Source organism: Arvicanthis niloticus, chromosome 2 (assembly GCF_011762505.2).
Source record: "Arvicanthis niloticus isolate mArvNil1 chromosome 2, mArvNil1.pat.X, whole genome shotgun sequence".
Lineage (NCBI taxonomy): Eukaryota > Metazoa > Chordata > Mammalia > Rodentia > Muridae > Arvicanthis > Arvicanthis niloticus.
The window spans coordinates 113,068,969-113,092,819 of NC_047659.1; the positions used below are offsets into that span (position 1 = coordinate 113,068,969).

At 39.0% G+C, this 23,851-nt stretch overlaps 1 protein-coding gene and 1 long non-coding RNA gene across 5 annotated transcripts; one reads left to right on the forward strand and one right to left on the reverse strand.

Annotated features, from left to right (window-relative positions):
* Positions 1-10,362: 10,362 nt before the first annotated feature.
* On the reverse strand, positions 10,363-12,783 carry LOC143441450 (uncharacterized). Its single transcript, XR_013108850.1, has 3 exons — positions 12,655-12,783; positions 11,464-11,582; positions 10,363-10,484 (listed from the first exon to the last, which is right to left on the reverse strand). It is a non-coding gene; the product is annotated as an uncharacterized LOC143441450 (long non-coding RNA).
* Snrpb2 (small nuclear ribonucleoprotein polypeptide B2) lies at positions 12,779-22,629 on the forward strand. 4 transcript variants are annotated; one of them, XM_034493785.2, is made up of 7 exons: positions 12,779-12,912; positions 14,452-14,540; positions 15,097-15,269; positions 19,005-19,145; positions 19,635-19,685; positions 21,752-21,840; positions 22,274-22,629. In XM_034493785.2, exons 2-7 carry the CDS (start codon positions 14,477-14,479, stop codon positions 22,431-22,433), a joined length of 678 nt encoding a protein of 225 aa, XP_034349676.1. In that variant the 5' UTR covers positions 12,779-12,912; positions 14,452-14,476; the 3' UTR covers positions 22,434-22,629. The 4 variants fall into 4 exon arrangements, with proteins under 4 accessions (XP_034349676.1, XP_076785993.1, XP_076785992.1 ...); XM_076929878.1 differs by lacking the exon at positions 12,779-12,912 and adding an exon at positions 12,976-12,999; XM_076929877.1 differs by lacking the exon at positions 12,779-12,912 and adding an exon at positions 13,403-13,658.
* Positions 22,630-23,851: the final 1,222 nt, after the last annotated feature.

Here is a 23,851-nt window from a genome sequence, read left to right on the forward strand (position 1 = left end):
TTTAACTGCAGCTTTAGTCATTAAGTTTAAACATTCTTATGCAAATCCATATATTTATCAACAATTGTCTCCACCATTTTAGCCAGTCTTTCAGACATACTATAATTTACTTTTGAGACAAAAAAGGTAGCTGAGTAATATTTTCCTAAAATTTAGTGAGAAGTTTGGTACATGCTCCTCTTGTGTCTCATCTTGCTGTCGGACTGTTTCATTAGGACTTTATCAGTCTAGATATATTGAATGTCTAAAGCCAAATGATAAGAAATAAATATAAAGCAATGACTTAGCCTCAGGGAGTCCACACTCAGTTTAGAAAGGCAAGAATTCTGCATGTGACTTGAGCAGGTCACAGGTACGGAGACATTTACAAATAATGTTAAATGTTGGCTCAATGTTTGGTAAATGTTGGTCCTAACTGTTGAGTGTAAACATGAACTCAGTGTCGCCTGAGTGCACAAAGAGGAAACACCAGTACACTTTAGGAAAGACACTGTCCTTCAGCTGGGCCTGTGAGAGCAAGATAATTGAAGGTGGTGAATTCTATAGCGTTTCATGCCATCCACACTTACAGAAGACAACACTAAGAATATGCTTTGATATTGATAATGACCATAATTGTCAGGTGTGTCACTAAAGAGCAAAACCACAAGGTACAGAGAACAGGTCTTTTGGAGAGTGGGCGTCACTGATTGAATTTGCAGCACACTTTCTTATCTCTTGCAGTCAGTGTGTCTCTGGTTGTTTCGACCAAAAGAATAGAATGTGAATTTGTGGACTGGTTTGAATGTTGTTGTCTATTAGTTGTTTGGAGAGTGGAAAGTAAATTACATAAAATTTCTCTACTTCCTACGACTGCAAATCATTGAAATAAATCTCTCATTTCTTATAGAGAAGTGGAAAGAAAATATAATACACAGTTATATATCACTAGAAAGGACTTTATGCCCCATTTAACATAATGAGTATTTCAGGAGAGGTTCAACAGAGGAACAGAATCAACAAAGTGTGTATGTGTGTGTGTGTGAGTGTGTGTGTGTGTGTTTACACATGTGCATATGCATGCATGCAATTATAAACCATATGGAGCTGTATTAGATTAGTTTATATGATCTGGGCTGAGTAGTCTAACATTGGTCATCTGAACCATGGAGAGAATGAAAACAGGAAGCTGCTCAGTCCATGGAGCTAGATGCCTTAATATTCCCAATCTGCATTGAAGATGTAGGGCTTCCTTGAGTCACTAGGAAGCAGTTAACTCCATGTTGGAAAGCTGAAGATGCTGAGACCTGCTGAGCACAGAGGCAGTAGTGGTGGTCGTGGTAGCAGCAGCCACAGATGCTCTGTATCATCAAGAAGAAGCTAAAACAGGCAAGTGCACAAGGTCTTTTCCTTGTCCCTCTTTGTATTCAGGTTGCCTGCTGTAGCACGTTGTCCACTTTAAGGATATCTTACCCCTTTAAGTGGAAGCACTCTCATGGACCTGCCCAGTGTGTCTCTGAAGTGATTCTAAAGCAGGTCAAGATTTAGAAATGAAGATTAGAAATGGCTGGAAATTGACATCAGCCATCTCAGTGGCTATCTTCAAAACAAATCTTTTCAGTGGAAACTTCTTGCCACAGGAGACCTTGACTGTAAATATGACTTTGAGTTTTTGTCTTTAGAAAATAAAACACTGGGCTATGGTACTAGGAGTTGCATTATCTTGGCAGTGTTTGATTGAAACTTGCTGAGCCCAAGCAACATAGGTATGGCAAAGAAGAAGAAAGAAAGAAAGAAAGAAAGAAAGAAAGAAAGAAAGAGAGAAAGAGAGAAAGAGAGAAAGAAAGAAAGAGAGGTGGTACTTTAGTGGTTTAGTGCATTCCTCTTTCTTGTGGTCTGGAACATGACTGAAATTCCAGGAACCATCTCAGCCACTTTGACTTTATGAATGAGAGCAGAAGAGCAAGAAGATGTAAGAGAAAAAAACGAAGTAACTTTGTCTTTGAGTGATTTGAGGAGTGGCCTCAGACTGTGCTCTTCATTGTCATATGCATATATTTGTGTGTCTGAGTGTGTGGTGTATGCATATATGTATGTAGATACATATGCCGTTGTATGTACACATGGCGGCAGGGGAGAAGAGGGCATTGGAAAATTAACTCAATCACTTCCCACTGTCCCTGGTTTCATGGTGGCTTCCAAATAATGTGCACTTCCCTAACCAAACATGAAAACTCCCTTCTAAATCTGGGCAGGCCTCTGGGTTGTCTCAATAATAAAGATAACTGAAAAAAATATACTACATGATTTTCAAGACCTGGTCATACAAAGCTACACAACTTTTGCCTGGTGCTCCAGCTAGGAACATGTATGTGCCCAGCTCTGTGTTATCATCTTATAAGTCTGCTATGTCAAGGTCACCATGCTGGAGGAGTACATGGACCCAGAGATACTTTAGAATGGACACACCTCAGACCTATAGCTGTTTGAGATCTGCCAGTCTAAACGCCAGACAGAAATGAAGACAGCATTTATCCTAACCCCTGACAGCACCTCACAACAGGGACACAATAATACAACGACTGTGGTTTGGGTTTAAGGTAAGGCACTGAGCTCGTAAAAAACTACAGCTTACAACAAAACAAACAAACAAACAAACAGATCATGATCATGCCAACAGGCTGAAGATCTAAGCTCTAAGATAGTCCACATTCATTGTTTAGATAAGCACAAGTGTCTCTGGAAAAGGGTCCTTCCTATTTCATCCAGTGATGGGCCTTATTACCCCTGAAACAGTGTCATCAGAGTTTGCTTTAACTGTCAACTTGACACAGCCTCTATTCATCTGAGAAAGGAGTCTTAATTGAGGGATTTCCTAGATCAGATTAACCTGTGAGCATGTCAGTGAAGGGCTTCTTGATTGTTAATTCATATACACAGGCCCCGCTCACTGCAGGTGACTCTATTCTTTGGGCAGATTATTCTTGGATGTATAAGAAAGTTCTCAAAGTATGAGGCTACAGTCAAGCCACCAAGCAGCATTTCTTCCATGATCTCTTCTCCAAGTCTTCACTTGAGTTCCTGCCCTTACTTCTTTCAATGTAGTCCTGTAACTTATAAGCAGGCTCTCCAACCCTGGGCTGAAATAAATGCTTTCTCCCCTAATTTGCTTTTGGTAGGAATGTTTTATAACAGCCACAGAAAGCAAACTAAAATAAAGTCTAGATGTTTCTTTCAATCAGCCCTTAAAGCAGAACGTCTATGGATCCCCTGTGATGTCTGCTTTTGGATCTTAACTCAGCTCTCAAGATCCATTTGAATCAATTCAGTTCCCACCTCTACAAGTAAGTTCTCAGCTATAGACTGCATCTTTCTTGCCATCATCTTGTGAACTTCTGCTTCTCCAAATGCTAAGTATTGATTACTGCTGGCAAGGAAGATGTCAATAATTCCTTCATGAAGCTACTCTCCAGAGTAAAAGGAAGGTTATAAAGCCAAAAGCTTTCCTGTAGAGAAGTCTTTAGCAGGCTGTAATGTAGTAGAAGATAAAAGAAAAATATCAAGATATAAAGTTGGATATTCACTAGAATTATGAGACACATAAAAAGATAATGTCAGTAATGTCAGAGACTGGAGTCATGTGTCTATAAGTTAGGGGTGCTAAGAATTTCTTTCCACCAACCACCAGAAGTGAGAAGGGCCTGGTTCAGATTTTTCTCCCCTATGGCTTTCAAAGATGTTGTAGCCCATCAACTGGCTCAGTGGTCTCATCCTCTGATCTCTAGAACTGTGATAGAATAAATTTCTGTTTTAAGATATTCCGTTATAGTAATCCTGGAATTTAACATATTCCACAACTCTCATACCTTCCTATGTTCAGCTCTCCAAAAAAGACATTATGGTTTCAAAAAAGAAAGTACTCTATCCAATTCATGGCTGCCATCAATCTAGGTCACCTGACCTAACCAGTCCATCCAGAAAGATACATGTAAAACGTCAGATTGTGTTACTCCCTGTTTGAGTCTCATTTTTATTATCCATAGCAATGCTAATTGCCATCACTTGTCTGAACTTGCCTGACTTCTGAAACAATCCCCACTTTAAGCTTGGGCTACTTTGTGTGTCTCAGGTCTCTTCATTTTCTTTCTTCTCTTTATTCCTTCTTCTTCCAGGTCCTCAATTCAACACATTAATTTCTTAGTGTTTTATTGCTATGAAGAGATACCATGACCAAGACAACTCTTATAAAGGACAACATTTAATTGAGGCTGGTTTGCAGTTTCAGAGGCTCAGTCTATTCATCCAGGAGGGAAGCATGGCAGCGCTCAGGCAGATGTGCTGCTGGAGGAGCTGAGAGTTCTGAATCTTGATCGGAAGACAGCAGGACTGAGTGGAGATTGAGCTCTGGGAGCCCTAGAAGCCCACCTCCACAGTGACACATTTCCTTCAACAAGGCTACACCTATTCTAACAAGAGCATACCTCCTAACAGTGTCACTCCCTGTCATCCAGGCATACAAATGCATAGGTCTACGGGGGCCATACCTACTCAAACCACTACACTTTCTATCTCCCATCATTTGGAAGATTTAACTGCCTAGAGAATGTCCTGCTTCTTTCCACCTAGTTACTACTTCCATACCAACCAGTTTATTTATACCTGTGGCTCTATAAATTCTTCCCTTCCATCTTGATAGTATGTACCTCTAGTAGATGTCTATGGTGTGAATTTGCCACTCTCTTCTCAAGAACTGGAATTCAATTTCTCTCCCATCTAATGCAGGCTAACATCACCATATACTTGTAAACAAATACTTTCCTGAAAGTTCTGTTGTATGACATCAGAAATTCAATCCATACGCAATATCCACTTAATTTTCTTAGGAGAATTTGGCTATTATATAACTAATTCAATCAGCCTGAGACACAGGTTAGAGATGCCATTTGAGTTAGCACCTTTGAACTCTATCTCTTAGTCTTATCACCAAATGTGTGGGTGAAAATGTTTATATTTTGTAAGCCAGCCTTTTCCTTAGCTGAGTTTCATTGGGTAGCCTTCAGTCTTTCCACAATAATCAAAACTCCCACCCTGTCACTCTCTGACTGAATTCCTGATCCACAAGTCCACTGGAGATAATCCAGCCAATGCTGTTTCACACTGTTAAGTTTGGGGTTAGTTACTCATGAAACTTTAGCTGTTGGAACATCTCCATAGTAGTTATCCAACACTCACAAACATATATGAGTTGGCCTGACATCCCTGGGCTAAGTTTTGTGTAGGCATGTATTTTGTCTGTCTTTCTAGCTCACTTCCAGCAGATAATGTATGATTTACTATTCTGTAGGTACTCAATAAAACCAAGAATGTCCTGGGCTGAAGACACTGTTTAATAGAAGCACTTGTCCAGCATGAGTTGAGGGTTTGGGCTCAATTCTCAATAAAACCAAGACGAAAAGAAGAGGCCCAAAAGTTGTGATATGGTAAAATACTTAAAGCTTAAAAAGCCACAAGGACTTCTGGGATACCCTATGCTGAAGGAAGGGAGGGATGAGCTCTTCCAGTAGTGGCCACTCATAATAGAATCTGTCATTTACAATTTCAGTCACAATGAAATAACTTAGAACAAATTCCTTTCAGGCTTTCCAAGCTGACCACTCTTATTCAGAGTCCTCTGCTGAGATGACAAAATGTATTATAAGTTCTATTAATATCTGTTGGGAGCTGAAGTAATTTGGTAACATTAAAGGTTAGAAAGAAGCTTCATATTAGAGCCAAAAGAAACCTACCATGACTAAAGGAAGGCTGTCCAATCTCAGTAAGATACAAGGCCAGTTCTTGTTTTCTGCCATCAGCTTTAATAAACTCATTAACCCATGTGATGATATTTCTGACAGAGAATATTAGAAACATTTTAAGCAGTTAAACTACCCTCACATTCACCTGAAACAAAATAGAACTGGAACTATCAGCCTCATTTCCATAATTGTTTTGGATTCCCCAGATAGAAATAATTTTCAGGGTTGTCTTGTCTGAACACAATCTGCAATTCAAAGTAGGGGCTTCAGAATGTCCTCACACAACTCCTTTGTGATCACAATCCAACCTGTCTCTGGAGGTTAAATCATACCTGGCATGTTTTATACACACACTGGGTCTTTTGTTGCAAGATGATTCTGGCCAGTCTAAAATTAGAATAGTAAAATGGTATGGTAGTAATTTATTTCTTTAGACTCCATCTCTGAAGGTTCTACACACCATCAATTCTCTTCTAACTTTGTCCAAAATATAACAAAATATAATTATAATATGACAATATTTTATATAAGGGCATCTTATGCTGATGGTTCCTCACTTATACTGATTCAGATTTAGTTCATTTTTCAACAATGCTTCAATTTTTTATACAACTATTCTGCTTCTTACCGTTGTATTCAATAAGTTACATGTGATAATTAACATTTCATTGTGATCTTGCTTTACTATAGGGTGTTTAAAGCCCATTTAAGTTAGTCTAATCTAATCTATTATGTTCAGTGGATTATATGCATTAAATTAATTTTTGACTCAATATTTCAATTTTCAATACATTCACCACCATAACTAGAAATATAGGTATTGAATAAATAAGAGACCAAATTTCAAAATAAAAACACTAAAATTGGCTCTTTTAGTTATCAGATACTTGGATTTCTACTTCCAAAATTTATAGTTATCTTGGATCTATATATTTCATTTGTTGTGTACTCAAAAGCAGTGTAGTACCTATAAGAATATATAGTTAGCTCTAATGATGCACCAGTAATATCAAATACAAGAATAGCACTATTGATATAGCACAAGAATAACATCAAATGCAGAATACTAGTGTCTTGGCACATATCCACTTTCTATAACAAAATACCCAAAATTGAGTAGAATAGAAAGAATAAATTTTTTTTCAGCTCACTATTTCCGAGGCAAGGAGTCCAGAACATGCTATGAGCATCTGATAAGAATCTGGTGATGTTGCTATATCACAACATGGCAGAGGACAGTTAAGCATATCATGTATGCCAAAAAATGTACTTGTTATAGCTAATCCACTTTCAAGATAGCCATTAACCCACTGTAGCAGTTTGGATGAGAATGGTCCCCATTATAACAATAGCTTGTAAAAAAAAAAAAACTTCTTTGGGTTATATAATATATATTGTTAAAGTTATTTATTACAGACTCTACTATTGCAAATCATGATGAGTTAGGCTACAGCTGCATTAACAAATATCTCCCAAATGACAATGAATTATGTCTGGCATATGTTACATAGTCAGTTTGAACTGGTGAGGAAGAGTAGAGGGGAGAAGATGATCTCCAATTATTAAAGTTACTCAGAGGCCTAAGATAGACAAAGGTTCCATTTTGGGATATGTTTCCAAGACAACAAAGATGAAAAACAGAGCAGTTGGCAAACTCTGTACTGGCTTATGGTGCTTCTGCCTTCTCCCTTACCATCTGTGTTCCAGATATACTGCTCTGTTACTACTGCATCTTCAGATTCTTATATTTATCTGAAGAAAGTACATAGCAGTGCCAGCTTTTCAAAGTGCAGAGTATAGCACATGCCTTCTATGACCCTGGTGTAAGAAAAGGGTTCGGTTTTTCTTTGGACGATGTCAATAACCACTGTAATTTGGAAAATAACAGGAACTCTTGGCCACAATCACTTGTTGAAATGGATCAAAAATTCTAGACTTCTTCTGGTTAATATTTATTTTCAATTGTCCACTGGAAGGTATTTAAATAGAGGAAACAAGATAACTAGCACAGTGTTTAAAATGAATAGCTGTTATATGTTTATGTAAGAAGGTGGCTGCTATGGTTTGTCACCTCCAGTCTCATGTAGAAACTTGGTTCTCAGTGCAGCAGTATTGAGAATTAGGGCCTTTGGGAATAGACTGTGTCATGGGCGCTTTGGGTTAATTTATTAATGAATTAATGGGTATCTTAGTTACTTATCTATTGCTGTAATAAGAAACCATGACCAAGTAAATTTATAGAAGAGTTTCTTTGGGGTTGATGGTTTCACAGGGTTGGAGTACATGACAATCATGGTAGAGAGAGAGCATGACAGTAGGCAAGCTGGCATAGTGCTGGTGTAATGGCAAAGAGCTTAACTTTTATCTATAAGTAGGAAGCAGAGAGAAAAATGATAGAGATAGAGACAGAAAGACAGAAAGACAATGTGCTGAGAATGACAAGCACAACAGCTAGCTTTCCCTGAAATAACAACTCTGAGACTTCTTAGATATGAATAAATGCCTATTGGCTTGTTTTCACTATCTCATAACTCAATTATCTCATTTAAACTAGTCTAAGTTATATCAAGTGGCTAGTTACCTCTCCTTCAGTTTCATGAGACAGTCTTTCTCAGAATTCAGGATGAATCTTCCTGTACCCGACTCTATCCCTGAAATTCTCACTCTGTATTGGAATTCCCACCTCCCTATTTCCTGCCTAAGCTAATAGGCCAATAGCATTTTATTGACAGGTGATGCCTCCATACATTGCACCATTCTCTCTACAACATAAGTCTTTTGAATCCTCAAAGCCTACCCTCAGTGAGACACCTCTTCTGACACCACCACACAACCCAAACCTTCTCAGACAATCTTACCAACTGGGGAAGAAGTACTCAAACACACGAGCCTATGGGGACTTTTCTCATTCAAATCACTGGTTAAATAGGCCTTCTTGGGAGTGGCTTCGCTATCACAGGAATTCTCAGGCATACATGTTCTGCTTCACTGCGTGTTACCCTCTGCCATGTTGTGATGTAGCAAGAAAGCCCTCATCAGATACTAACCAAATGCTCATGTCACGCTATGGACTCCCTGCCTCTGGAATAGTGAGCTAAGTAAATTTCTATTTTTATAAACTACCTACGTTTAGGTAATTTTGTTATAACAGCAGGCTACGTGGTAAGACACTAGTATTCTGTATTTGACGTTATTTCTGACACTTTATACTTAACTATAAATATAAAGTGTTATATATATTATATATATTGATAACCTACTATGTATTTTAAAATGATAACTCTCATCTCAGTACCTAAAACGTAGTACAGGACTAGAAACATCAGCATCACCTAGCCACTGATTGTGAGAACTTCTCATGGCTATTCTAATCTCACCTAATCAGATTTTTTTTTACCAGAACTTTGAGTAAACTGTGTACTTGTTAGCATTTGAGAAGCAATAGATTTGGACATCTGTACTGTGCCCATGATATCAGTAATACATCATGCTTCAAATTAGACAGTTGGGGATCAATCAACATTTAAAAAATGGATTTTTTTTAAACTTAGATTTCAAATAGTTATAGGACCTAAGAACCCCAAATAATTTACAGTGATGAATCATAGGAGAAACATGACTAACTACACTTACAAGTTTTTTCCTGTATGTGAGACAAGGCTCACTCTAGCCTGGCTGGCATGGAACTTGCTATGCAAACCAGACTGACCTTGAACTTATGGATTTCCTCCTGCTTCTACTTCCAGAATACTTGGCTTAAAGGCATGCACCACTACTTAAAGTTTGTATCCAAACATTATTTAGATTGTCACCTAGGTCTGTTGGACTGGCAGTCTCCAAGGGAACTGTGTGATGTTACTTTACCTGACAGTATACTATGCAAAGATTGTCCTGATTTTCTCCTTGTCTTTCACTGGCTGACTTTCAGATTTCCAAATTTAAAACAAAACAGAACCTGGAATGCATAGCCTACCTAAGGTCCCACCCAATCCAGGGAGAGGGTATCATTCTGAGACAGGTGAATGACACTGCAGTGTAGCGTATAGCTCATGGCATTACATACAATATCATGCATGATATATGTAATACTCATTACATACAATAGTTATCCTGTCATTCATTTGTTTATTCATTTGTCTCTAAAAATAAGAGTGTGCTTATGAAGAATTTAAAGAATTTAAAAAGTAACACTGAAATGCAATGAAAGGAAATTAATTGTACAAATTTATTTCCTTCCAGAATGGAAAGAGAGGGTTGCTTTTTAGTAAAAATTTAACTGAACGTAATTTCGGCTAGCTGAGGAAATGTGAACTTGATGTGGTGCTCAATAATAATAGTTAGACTTGCTTAATGCTTGTTGTGAAAATAATTCATTCTATATAATTTTTTAGTGTAATTACCACCTGTAGGGAGAAAAAAAAGATGCAAACAGGTTGCTGTACATCTTCTGGCCCAATATAGCATAAATAAGACAAAATATATCCAGTATAGTTTTATGGTACCTTTTCCTTTAAGCATGTTCCTTTCCCAAAGTCACTGCTGCAAGATACTGGAAAACATTTAATGAGAAACATAAAACATGTGCAGATAAAGTACGGAAAATATATGTGTATTGAGAGCCACTAAGAGACAGTGCAGTCATCATCTTTGTAATTTACGTGTCTTGACACAGTTTTATTCCCAACTGGTTGTAGTAATTTTTCTGATGCCCTGAAAATAAGCAAATTTTATCGTCAGTAGATGCGTGAAGCTTGTATATGATGGTTTTAATGCTGCCTCTGGGTTTAGTTTGATAAAAAACCTGTTTCACTGGAAAGTAAATCTCGTTGCCTAACAAAAATATGAGTCTAAACCAAGCAGAACTCCAGGGAAACATATGTTCTCTTCTATTAGTTTTTAAAATGTGAGTTTTGACATCTAATTCCTCGTTTGACCAGCAAGAGGTCAAAGTGTACAGAAGATTAGTTTATAATACATCCAGTTTTCTTTATACTACATGTATATGTGATTACAGTTTGTGTGCTATTGTCCCCCTAATAATTTAGATACAGAATCGGGTGGTTACAAGGTTTCCCAAAGAACCAGGTATAAAAGAATCTTTTATTTGCTTGTTGTAATTGTCTCTGAGGCTTATTGCCTCAATCTGGCTTCTACCTCCCTCCCTTGCTCCTTCCCTCTCTTCCTCCCTTCTTCCCTCTCCTGAATTGCTCTGCTTGACCACAAACTAACTCTAGCAATCTGTTCTAACCTTCAGGCTCCTTCCCATTCTCTGGCTCATTCTGACTTTACCTGTGTCTAGCTTGTTCTCTTCAACCTGTCTCTGTAAAACTCTCCTGGTAAAATACTGCCTCTTTCTCTCCTTCCTTCCTTCCTTCCTTCCTTCCTTCCTTCCTTCCTTCCTTCCTCCCTCTCTCTCTCCTCCTCCCTCCCCCCCCCTGCACTGCCCTCTTAAATAGCTTTCCTTTCCTCTCTCTTCTCGTGAGAGTTGGGTATATCCTATTCTGCCAAATCTTCGCCACTTTGTCTGCCACTCAATTAGACATCACTTTGGGATTAAAGGTGTGTGCTACAACTGAGCCACGCCAAACTAGAAACAGCTTTTTTTCAGTAAATAACACAATCTCTGGGTTCACTGTGTGATCAAATATCCTGCAACAACCAGGAAAGCCCCTTCCTCTTCATTCCTTACCAGACCCTATTTCAATTCTTAGTTTCCCATTCATTCAGGAAACTGTTGAAGACCCATTCAGGAAAGCTTGGAGTGATTACTCATGGATATGAAAATGTGCTTATTCTTTATAGGTGAACCTGGAAAAGAGCACAGAAACCGCTGACACCAAGCTGTCATTGGACAATTCCCTACTTGCTGTGTAAGAGGTATAGTAGCCGTGATTCAAGCTTTGGTAGAACAGGTGTGGAGTTTCTTTAAATCTCTTTATTTTCTTCCCAGGTGTCGTGTCTTTGCATGTTTATACATTTTCTATTTGAGAATAGCTATGAACTCTCGGCCAGATCAATCTATACAACACAGGCAGGTTATAGCTCATTCCAGAGCTCTCATTATCACCAAGCACAGTTAATCAACTGCTCAGATCTTGTTGCTTAGAAATTATTTTATATTTACTTGATGCTATTTTGCTAAGAATGTACTCAATATTCTTTTTATAAAAACCAGACTGGTTTCTATATCCACTTAATTAAAGAACACTTATCTGTGCTTAACATTACTTCCTATATTTACAGGATTTTCATTGGCCATCACATGTGTTTTATTATGGCCTAATTTTCATGAAACTTCATTCATTCATCTGATGCATATTTACCGAGTATAAGTCTTCCTCCTAATTATTTCAGTCAACAAAGTGGATAAAATTACTACTCTCAAAACACTATTTCCATCCTGCAACTTCATGTGACTTTCAAAAATTAGAAATCTCAAGCTGATAAAATCAACCAATTTGGTCCCTGCCCCAATTTTTAGCCTAGAAAAAGATCCAGGCGTTTCGTGAGGAAAGGAGAGAGTGGGAGAGTGGGAGAGTGGGCGGGAGTTAACGATTTCTAAGTGAGTTTAGGCATATGATCTTTTACTTTGCTCACTCCTGAAGCCTGGTGAGAGTACCAGCAAAGACTCACGAATTCTCTTTGCTCTTGGGTCGAAGATTGGGCTGCAATATGTACAGTGCTGGAATGTTCTTTCCGACTCCCAGAGATTGACTTCAGGGACTGACAATAGCCATTCTAAAGTTGGTGTTAAGCCAAGTTGGCCAGAACCCATAGAAAGGCTAGACTAACATGCCGCTGGGGACAGGCTCCTGTAAAATCGCATCATATCATAAAATTGGGAAGCTTCAAAGTCGCAGTAAGGAAAATGATCCCCTACCCTTCCCTTCTCTGCCTTCACAGCTTGGCCCCTGGATCCAAGATTTCCAGTTCTTCCCTTTCCACAGTAACTTTCCAGGCAAGGGGGATGCGCGTGCGCAGAAAGATTCTGCCTCCCGCGGCCTCGGAGAGGAGACATCGATTGAATCTGTGCTCGGCTCTTCGACTTATCTGAGTTCGATTGAGGAGTCTGTCCGCTCTCTTCCGGCGCCGGGAGGCTCTTCCGGCTTTGCCTTCCCGCGGACCTCACGGGTTTCAGGTGGGTCTGTCGGTGTCTTCCTTGCTGTCCCTGGTCTTGGCCTTTGGCAGGATCCGCCCCGTTGGAACTGAGCCGGCGACGGCGAAGGTGTCGTCGGTTGCGTGATTCCCCGCTCCGCGGACGTATGGGAGGAAGGGACGGCGACCTTAGGGCTGGCGGGTTGAGGCCCGGCGTCACATTCTGTTTTCTGCCGGATGGTTGGGGTTTTAACGTCCGAGGACCCTAGTGTTGGGGTAGATTGGCTGGTGTTAAAGAGGCTCAAGCTGACATATAGGAATTAGCCCAGGGAAAAATAATGACCCACTGCTTGCTTGAGGCGGGGTTGGGGGGGTATACACTGTGCATTTTCGGCCTCTTCCCGCCACTCCGCCCCCGGCAGCCTTTTGGGTTCCAGGTGCCCTTGCACCGTTTCAGCTCGCAAGAGCTAATGCCAATGCTTTTGTCCCATTTGGGGAGGCAAGCCTTTGATTACCTATTATCCGTTACCTACATCGTACAGGCCCTTCCTGTAACAAACACTCTGTAGTGTACAGTACAGCTTTTTGTGTGGCCTTAAGACACTTGTGTCCTTTAACGTGTAATAGCCATCGATAAAAAAAATAGTAACTTTAGATGCTTACTGACGCAGACTGCCACATAATCTGTCTCATATAATCTTACTGGCTCCAATTTATAGGCGCTGTTACTTTCCACCATTTGTAGCTGAGGACCTGGGACATTAAGGAACTTGCCCCACGGTAAAGCAGGTTGTAAAAGCATAGACAACTTAAATCTGTCAGATGTGTACATACACACACCCTTGAATTTATAAGTAGATTTGAGAGTTATCCAGATGGTTCAGCAGGTAAAAGCACCTTTTGCTAGCTTTGACCACTTTTGAGTTCGGCTCTTGAGACCCACATAGTGGAAGAAGAGACAGAGTTGAAAGTCCCTGAAAGGTGGTTCTCTGACCTCACTCTATATGATGGCACTGGTAAACAAACACATAGCATTAAACGGTTAAATAAATACGTTTGTTTAATTGTTCTATTACAATGATTTTTTTTAAAAACTAGGTGTGTGTTTACTGATTTTTTTTTAACAAAATGTTTAAATCATTTTACTGGGGAAAAAAGCTTTTCTAGTGTATATGATCAAAGTACATGGTATGACATGTATTCTCAAATAATTAGTAAATATACTTACAAAATTTACTTCATTATGTAGATGAAAGAACAGTATCATTTAAGTGGGAGCTAAAAAAAACTACATCCTTGAATAATATGTTTCTAAATCTGCCGATGTATTGACAGATTCTACCAATTTGTAGAATTTTGGTATTGTTCTACTGGAGTTTGATCTTGAGAACTATTTTCCATTTGTCTAAAAGAGATGGATGTGGGAACTAGGGAGGGATGGTTGTTTACTTCCAGCTAGTGTTTTCTGACATCTGCTGTGGAAAAATAATAAAACAGCTAATTGTTGCTGGTTTCGGGCATGCCATACACCTGCATGATATAACCTCTTTGCTAATAACAGATTATTTGTTTTTTCTTTTAGGCTATTTGAAGGGTTTTATCCAAACATGGATATCAGACCAAATCACACGATTTATATCAACAACATGAATGACAAAATTAAAAAAGAAGGTTTGTTCTTTTAAAAACACTTTTCACAACTAAAATGTGATTATTCATTTGTGTCTTAGGAATGGTCTCAATGTCTCCTCTAGTCATCTTAGTGTTCAACAGTGGGTTAATCCCATTTTTAAACAACTTTAAGATTTTTTTAAAGACTTATTTATTTATTTTATGTACGTGAATACAGGATCGATGTCTTCAGACACACCAGAAGAGGGCATTGGATCCCATTATAGATGGTTGTGAGCTACTTTGTGGTTGCTGGGAATGGAACTCAGGACCTCTGGAAGAGCAGTCAGTGCTCTTAACCACTGAGCCATCTCTCCAGCCCCCAACTTTAAGATTTTTTAAATATAAGAACATGCAGGGATTGAAGTGCTTTGAATTATTTTAACTCACAAATGGTTTTAAGTAACTATTTAAATTGGTTAGCCAGTGGGAGTAGTGTGGTGTTTTTGCTAAATGACTGTAAAGAAATGAATGGTAGAGGTAGTTGTTGTACTTTTTTATTTTATGAAGAATTTAATCAATGTTTGCTTCACAAAATATTTTCTTTTCTATTCAGAATTGAAGAGATCGCTGTATGCCCTGTTTTCTCAGTTTGGACACGTAGTAGATATTGTGGCTTTAAAGACCATGAAGATGAGGGGACAGGCTTTTGTTATATTTAAGGAACTGGGTTCATCCACAAATGCTTTAAGACAGTTACAAGGATTTCCATTTTATGGTAAACCAATGGTGAGCTAAACCTGTTATTTCTGCTTTAATCATTATTGAGTGGTACAGTAGATTTTTTTCTTTAAGTGAGGAGTTAATACTAAGCTATTTCTTTTGATTTGTTTGGTTTTGTTTGGTTGGTTGGTTTTGTTTGTTTAGAGAAATTTTGGGGGTATTATATAGGTATTTTGTTTCTTTTGAGACAGGGTCTCTGGTATCCTAGGCTAGCCTTTAACTTGTTATATAACCAGGGCTTAAAACTCCCAAGTTTTTATCACCCCAAGTGCTGGCATGATAGGTGTGCACTATCACACAAGGCTTATATAAATATTGTTATAAAAATACACTGCTAGAACTGAATTGACTATTAATTTATTCTCGTTTAAATGAGCAAAGCTAAAACATGATTTATATCATTGAAGCATAAGGTGACAACACAAAATTATTGTAAAACAAGAGAAATTAAGGTAGGCATGGTGGCACATGCATGGATTCTCAGCTCTTGGGAGGAAAGGAAGGAAGATCAGAAGTTCAAGAGATCCCAGAGTACATAAGACTTTGTTCCAAAGAATAAAGTGGGAGGGGCAGTCAGAGAGCATGAGGTCACTGGGTGTGAGACTCGCTGACAGAGGATTAGAATGAGTTGAACATGTCGTAAGTGTGAGTACATACGTTGTACCTTGATTATGGTTTCACATTGCCTTTCTGCTGGGATTGGAAAAATTATGTATGAGGTCTCGGAGAGCCAAGCCCATGGTTTAGAGGATTTGAATCCTCATTCTGGTTCTGCCACTGGCAGATTCTGTTCCTCTATTCCACTCCCACCGCCACTACAATATGAGTATATTAAATCTTTGCTTAAACTGGGGATCAACAGAAACTCCAAAGGACTAGAATAGACACTCTAAGCTTTGTTGACCACATAAAGTTTCTGTTACTTATTGCTTTGTTTGTGTGTTTTTAACCTTTTAAAATTGTGTTAAAAATAATGGTTAACTTGCAGATTGTACAAAAACAGGCCGTAATATGGATCTGGTGTAGCCCTTGCATGTCGTGGAGAAAGACTGGGCATGAGGCTAATCTTGTTCATTCAGGGTGTGTTCCTGTAGCCAGTGGCAGCATCAGCACTTGGACACTAATCGTAAACCTCTAGAACTATCATGGTTTTTTATATGCTAGGAGGGAACATACTTTCTGATATGGTCAGGTAGTAATATCGCCAGATGCGCTTCTGTTGTAGCTCTTCTCTTAGGTAGCAAGGAAATCAGGAAAAACAGTGCATACACGAGAGAACGGGCGTGGTGTGCTCCAGCCAGCCCTACAGTGTGACTGTCAGCAGCAGTCTGGAGCCCTTGTGCTGTACCATACTGTTCCTGGGTTTCAGTAAGGTGAACTTCCTGAAATCAGCTAATACTACTTAATTTACATTGTTTAGATCATGCGCTTAGAGCATGAGACTTCTTTAGGTAATTTGGTTGAATTGGAATAGCAAGTTGATATGTACCTGGTTAACTGGATATAAGAAAGGAGGAAATGTTTGCTGTGTTTGGCACTAGCCTTACCCTGCCAACTTACTTTTTAAAATGAATAGGAAATGTCTATTGGTCTAATTTTCTATTGAAGGTATATTAGAGATCTGTTCTCTGTCTGCCTTGAGGAAAGTTAGCAGGAGCTGCCAGATCTGCAGCTTCTGGACAGGATGAATAAGATTCTTTGAGCTGCCTTACTTGTATTTAGGTACTTTTACATTAGATCAGAAGGAAGCAGAATTTGCTTTCATTTCTAACTCAAAACAAAATTACCTCAGTGAAGTATAACTACTGTCCTTAGGCTTCTGTCATGAGCCTTTTGGGATAAATGTAAATCTTGTTCTTTGCTATCTTCAAGGGATGAATTACATTTTATTTTACATGGACATTTGGAACAGAGTTTATTAGTAATAGCACTTTGGGAATTTTTGCTATTCACCAAGGTGTTTAGTAGAATCCATGGCCTCTACCCACTAGAAGCTAAAAGCACCTCAGCTAGCAGTGTCTTTAGATAGTGCCAGTTGTCTCTGGACAGGCTGCATTATGTCCTGGTAAGAGCTCTCAGATACTTTCTTAGGTAACTGTGTTATGAAGTCAGACAAATCTGGTACCCAAGATCTGTTCAGGTCAGGGACAAGATTGAAGACCTAACAGAACTGAATTCTGAGCAGTCTTGTCTGTTAGAGTAAAAGGAAGGTTAGCAGAGCTGTGTGGAGTTTGCTGCAGTAGAAGACCAGGAGTTCTGAGGAGTGCCTGCTTTCCTCTTCTTTCCCTGGTATATTCTTTGCTAGTTGAAGGAGGGGAAAAAAAGAATCCCTTTTGATTTTAAGAAATCCTTGCCTTCTATTTACACTACATGAAAATGCTTTTCCTTCTCTTCAGACCAAGATCAGTAGTGTTGGAATAGAAATACTTTATGGGATTGTTGTGTTTTGATGTCATCAGAGAAATGTCGACTCTTTGAGCTCCAGAGATGTGTTTGATTGAGTTGAAATTACAGCTTGCAGACAGCTATACTGTAGGTAACTTCAGTTTATTGTCAGAAATATTTGGCCATTTCATCAGTGGTGAATTTAGCCATGTGGCAAATTTATTAGTCTGTCTAAGGCCCATTCCTCAAAGCTAGCCATCATTCCCGTTGTGCTTGCTAAAAGCAGAGTCTGCAGCCTTACCTACACTACTGTGTCAGACTCTGCACGCTTAGATACTCACTGAGCTGGTGGATTGTGCAATATACTTGATAAAGCATTAGCGTAGGCCAGTGTGTTTGAGTGCTCGCTGGTCTCAGGTGCCTACTATCTTGCTGCCTGTCTGGTATAGGAAGACTAAGCCCAGTCATAGCAGCCTGTATCTCTCTATTTCCTTTCAAGCCACTTTAACATTTAAGTTACTGAATTCATTTTTGGAAAATGATAGGTTCAAAGGAAAGTTATTAACAGACTCAGGATTTTAGTCACTGGAAGTAACAAATACCATGATACATTCCACAGCTGATTGACACATATTGATCCTTTTGTGACTCACTGATACATTTTCATAGTTATTAAGACAGAAGAAGCAGTAATATAGCTTTTTTTATTTTTTTTTGGCTTTTCGAGACAGGGTTTCTCTGTATAGCCCTGGCTGTCCTGGAACTCACTCTGTAGACCAGGCTGGCCTCGAACTCAGAAATCTGCCTGCCTCTGCCTCCCAAGTGCTGGGATTAAAGGCGTGCGCCACCACCGCCCGGCGTAATATAGCTTTTTTAGCCTTGTTCTTACCACATGAAGTCTGGTCTAGTTGCTTTCGGTTGTTTGTTTTTGTGATAGTGGCAAGACTTGAACTTGGGGCTTTATACATGATAGGACTTTACTCTCCTATTCAGCTGTATCTCCTTACCTTTTATTTTGAAATAAATTCTAATGAGTTTTTAAGGCTGACTTCAAAATTGCTCTGTAGCCCAGGCTGGCCTCTTATGTATGATATTCTTGACTTGGCCTCTTGAGTGCTTAGGTTATAGATCAGAGCCACCCAGGCCAGCCTTGTCCTTTAATAAAGACAGATGGGTGTACTTTGCCATATTATGAATCGTAGGCCACAACTTATTTTTATTAATTTATTTCAGCTATTTCTTTAGAGTTGTGTTTAAAATTGGTTTGCAATGTATTTATATACTGGGATTTAAAAGGTTAACAACTAGTGTAAACATCCTTCAACAAAGTAAATTGTTTTCCTATAATTAAAACAGAGAATTCAATATGCAAAAACAGATTCCGATATAATATCTAAAATGCGTGGTACTTTCGCTGACAAGGAAAAGAAAAAAGAAAAGAAGAAAGCTAAGACCATGGAACAGGCTGCAGCAGCTGCAAACAAGAAGCCTGGTCAGGTGAGACAGAGCAGTGCACATGCAGATATGTGTGTCTGTGTCCCTGTCCCTGTCCCTGTCCGTGTCCGTGTGTGTGTGTGTGTGTGTGTGTGTTCACTTACATGAGGCATAGTCTTTGGGGATTGTATTTATTGCACATGTGTGTGTTTAGAAAGGAGTTTTAAGAGCCTGGGATAATTAAATTCGTAAAATTCTAGTGCTTATATCTAAGCAACAAATTAGAATATCAGAGATTTGCAGTAAATGGTTTTATTCTGATTTGCATACAGTTTTATGACATCTTCCTACTAGACATACCTACTGACATTTTTCTTAAAATCTGCCTATAAATTGTACATAATCTCTTCATCATGAGTGTCCTACTCAGAGCTTCTTTGAACAATTAAAGAGTAAACATTTGAAATCTCTAAAAAAAGTGAAATTATAAAAAAAGATTAAAAATGATTTAAATCAATTTGACTCTCTAATGCTTATTTGCTGTTTTTGTAGGGCACACCAAATTCAGCTAATACCCAAGGAAGTGCAGCGCCGAATCCTCAGGTAATGTTTTCCTCCATGGACTGCTTGTGTTGCGGGAGATATGTAAATCATCGGTACTCAATCTGGCTTGTTCTTAATCAACCGCCATCTTCCTGACTAGACAAGGCCTATCAGGCCACTGACTCAAGTGGCCATAGACACTGGCCCTGCCACCCAGGAGACGCTAGCATGGGATATGGCTCTGCCAATCTCCACAAGGCTGGGCTGAGCCCAGACCATCCGGCCATACACACGGTACCCTGTAGAAATGAGACTCTAATATTTAAAGATTAGCCAAAGGCTTTATATGTTTGCTAAAGCTTAATTAACAAGATGCCCAAACAATAGGAAGTGTAAACCAATTAACTAACGTAGGTATAAATTATTACCCAGGACTGCTCTTGATACATGCGTGGTTCTTCATCCTCCTACATCTCTCCTCCCTAGCTCCTCCTCTTCCTTTTCTTCTTTTCCTCCTCCTCTTTCCTTACTCCTCCCACCTCAGCTCCTCCCAACTTTTGGGGAAAATATGCTGCTACAGCTTGCTTTAAGATCATAAAAATTATTGCAATATAAAATAGTATACTTGTCTTCAAAAACAAGTAATGCCATTTGCAAGACATAATTGCCTGTCATTTAAAGAAACTCACTTTTTAAAACATGTAACTTTCCCTAAGACAAGAAAACAAAGCCTGGCCTGACTACTTGTTTCCCATGAGTCGGTGACAAGGCAGAAAGTGTGAGGGCTGAACGAAGGCACATGTCAGGGCTTCAGACAAACAGTCAGAATACTGCTGAGACCTGTTTCCATCCAGGCTGACGCACTGCCCTGTCTTTCTCAGATTCATGGTGGGCAGCAGTGCTTGCAGTTTAGCCTTGCTTCTTCTTTCCTGGTTCAGCCTCAGTTTTTACATTTCCTGCTTTGAATATACTCTAAATTATAGAGTCTGACATGACTCACACCTCTGTATCACTAAGAAAGTTAGAATATTAGAGTTATGTGCTTTTGATTTTTCTTTTCCGTCTTTGTTGCTGGAGATTGAACCCCGGGCCTTGACTAGACAAGTGCTGTATCACTGAGCTGCCCAGCACCCTTCAGTCCCACTGAGATAGTCTTGATGATACTCTCAAAATTCTCAATCCTCGTGTCTCAACTTCCCGAGTGCTGGGATAACAGATACTATCACTATACCTGACCCTTTGCATTTTCTTACCATCTTTCTATTCTTTGAACTCTTTCAGAGCTTTTAGTCAGTTCACAAATACCAGCATTTGATTCTCTGTCTTACATTGTTTATTAATTGCTTTTTATACTTGATCTTATCTCTCCATGTACTAGTAAGTAGCCAGAGTGTCTTCTTAGATAGATAGATATATAGATAAATAGATAGATAGATATATAGATAGATAGATAGATAGATAGATAGATAGATAGATAGATAGATAGATAGATAGATATTCCCTGTAGTCTCAGGATAGGGTACTGAGGACATGACTTGATATCTAGTATTCTGCTTGTTTTAGTTAAGTAGATGCAACACTTACCATTCACTATATGCATTTGTGCGCACAAACTAACTCACACACACACATACATACACACACACAAAGGGTAAATGTCAGCAGGTTGTGGTTCTCAGTAGTAACACTTTAGTTGTAAATGTCTCCTGTTCTGATCATAAGCAGTGATGCACCAGGAGTCACTGCTGGGGTGTAAGCTAAGTAGAGTGAGCAGCTGAGGAGACTGATGTCGCTGCCTTTTCTAGTTTTTCAATTCTGTATTCCAGGTGACAGAATTCTGCAGTCATGACTGACCTACAGGTGTTTCATCTATAAATACTGTTTTCCCAGAATCATAACCTTCTAGATATGAGGTGTCCTGACTTGGGTGCTGGTTTCCCTGTTGTTGGGTTTCTAGCTGTGTCTCTGTGCCATTGTTCTCAGCTTTCTTTTGGTGTGTCAGGTTTCCCAGGCCCACGTGAGCTGCAGTGGAGCTCTCTGCAGATGAGGTTTCCATGTTTCTTACAATCAAGTATCTTGCAGTGCAGTTTATATTCACAAGTTAACTTTGTCTTTTGTTTTAATAGGTCCCTGATTACCCTCCAAACTATATTCTGTTCCTTAATAACTTACCAGAGGAGACGAATGAGATGATGTTATCCATGTTGTTCAACCAGTAAGTTGTTTTCAACTAAACAGATCTGTTTGTAGGAGCCTCCTAACAGGACAGATAGCACTTGTATCCACTGAGGTCATTTGTCACTCCACAGCAGTCATTTTCTGCAGGGTCATTGATTTAGTCTGGGATGAATCATGAATTGAAGCCAGGCTCAGGCTTACAAGCTAAAGATGTAATGTAGATGTCCTCTGCTGGAGTTATTCTAATGGATAAAACAGGAAACAACCTCTGACGTAATGACAAATGGAATTTGTGGAATTAGCAGCCTAGACTCTTGGAGTCCCTTCATGGTAAACTTTATGTCAAATGCCTTTATCCTACTTGGGATTCTTGGTTGGATGTGATTATTTTTTTCTAGACCAGTAGTGGGAAGTTACTTAACACATTTATGTATACATTTACCTGTATTTACTGCTTCTGTTTTTCCTAGGTTCCCTGGTTTCAAGGAAGTTCGCTTGGTACCGGGGAGACATGACATAGCGTTTGTAGAATTTGAAAATGATGGGCAGGCTGGAGCTGCCAGAGACGCTCTGCAAGGGTTTAAGATCACACCGTCCCATGCCATGAAGATTACCTATGCCAAAAAATAACACGTGGGATGCCAGTGTTCAAGGACTTGGTTATTATTTATAGTGTTTGTTTTGATCACATTTGATCAAGGCATTTTAAATGGTTGGAAGTGAAGAGGAAGTTTTGGGGAAAGAGTTACCTAATTTTTTTTTCGTTTTGTTAAACTATGAAATATGGAGCCTTAATTTTGTACAATAAACTTGTATTTGTATTCTGTTTACTGGTCTATTGTCCTACCATCCAACACTTATTTTTGTGCACATCTGAAAGTGTATAAACCTCCATAATGGGGTTAGGTTCTTCTGGAGCAGCTAATGAAACGGAAGTTGAAGGGAGCAGATTGCAGCAACCAGTGAGCAGCACGTTAATAGTAAAATGATCCTGCTGTGAGTAAGCAGGGCATTTGCTTCCTTCTGCCAGGGTACAGTGCTTTGTTGGGGTAAGAATCATACAGCATTAGTGGCCATGTGATAGCAGCTGCTTACTGTTGTCTAAAAAAACAAGAAATGGGACTGCTGCCTGCAATGTGACATTTACTTTTTTCCTTCTTAAAGAAGATTACTATCTAGTTTCAATACTGGATGACTTTCAAGGAAGGGTCCCAGGCTTGGTACTACCTGCGTATAATTCCAGCATTATGGAGGCAGAGGCAGGAGGATTACTGCAAGTTCAAGACCAATGTTAGCTGTTCATGAGACCCTCTGTCAAATAGATTAAAAAAAAAAAAAAGTACCAGATCTCCTCTAGAGGAATATTACATAATCTCTGTTTCCTAAAACAGCTACTCTTCCTTTGTGACACTGGTCGACACAGGTTAGATGTTAGCTCTTCCTTTGTGACACTGGTCGACACAGGTTAGATGTTAGGCATGCAGTCTACCACTGAGCTTGATGTCCCCTGTCCATTGTTTAGAGGCAAGATTTTGCAAATGTATTCCAGTCTGGCCCCAAACTCATGCAGGGGTTGAGATTACATGCCCTACTGCAAGTTCTTTGTAATTATTAAACAGCTACAGATTTCCAAAAACTCTTTCTTTAGCTTTGCTTATACTTATGACTTGACTTCTCCCTACTAATGAAACTGTCTTTAGCAACTGGCTTTATTTTCACACATAGCACATAGTGACAAATGCTATTTCTTGATACTCTTGTTTGAGCATTTTCTTAAAACTCCCTTAGAATTTACTGTTTTTCTTGTGGGCCTACAAAAAAGGGTCAGTTTTAGATTTAGATAGAGACTTTATTACTCGTAAATGTATTAAGAGGAGGTAAGAGTTACCTAAACTACTATATCAAAGACTTATTTTTTTCCAAATAAAGTAAAATTTATCCAAACAGCAAAACTATTATGACAGATAAGTGGTTGCTTAGGGATGAGGGAATGGAAGTCATTTATGATTATTACATGAGTGTATACAATTGCCCAAACTTACAGATGG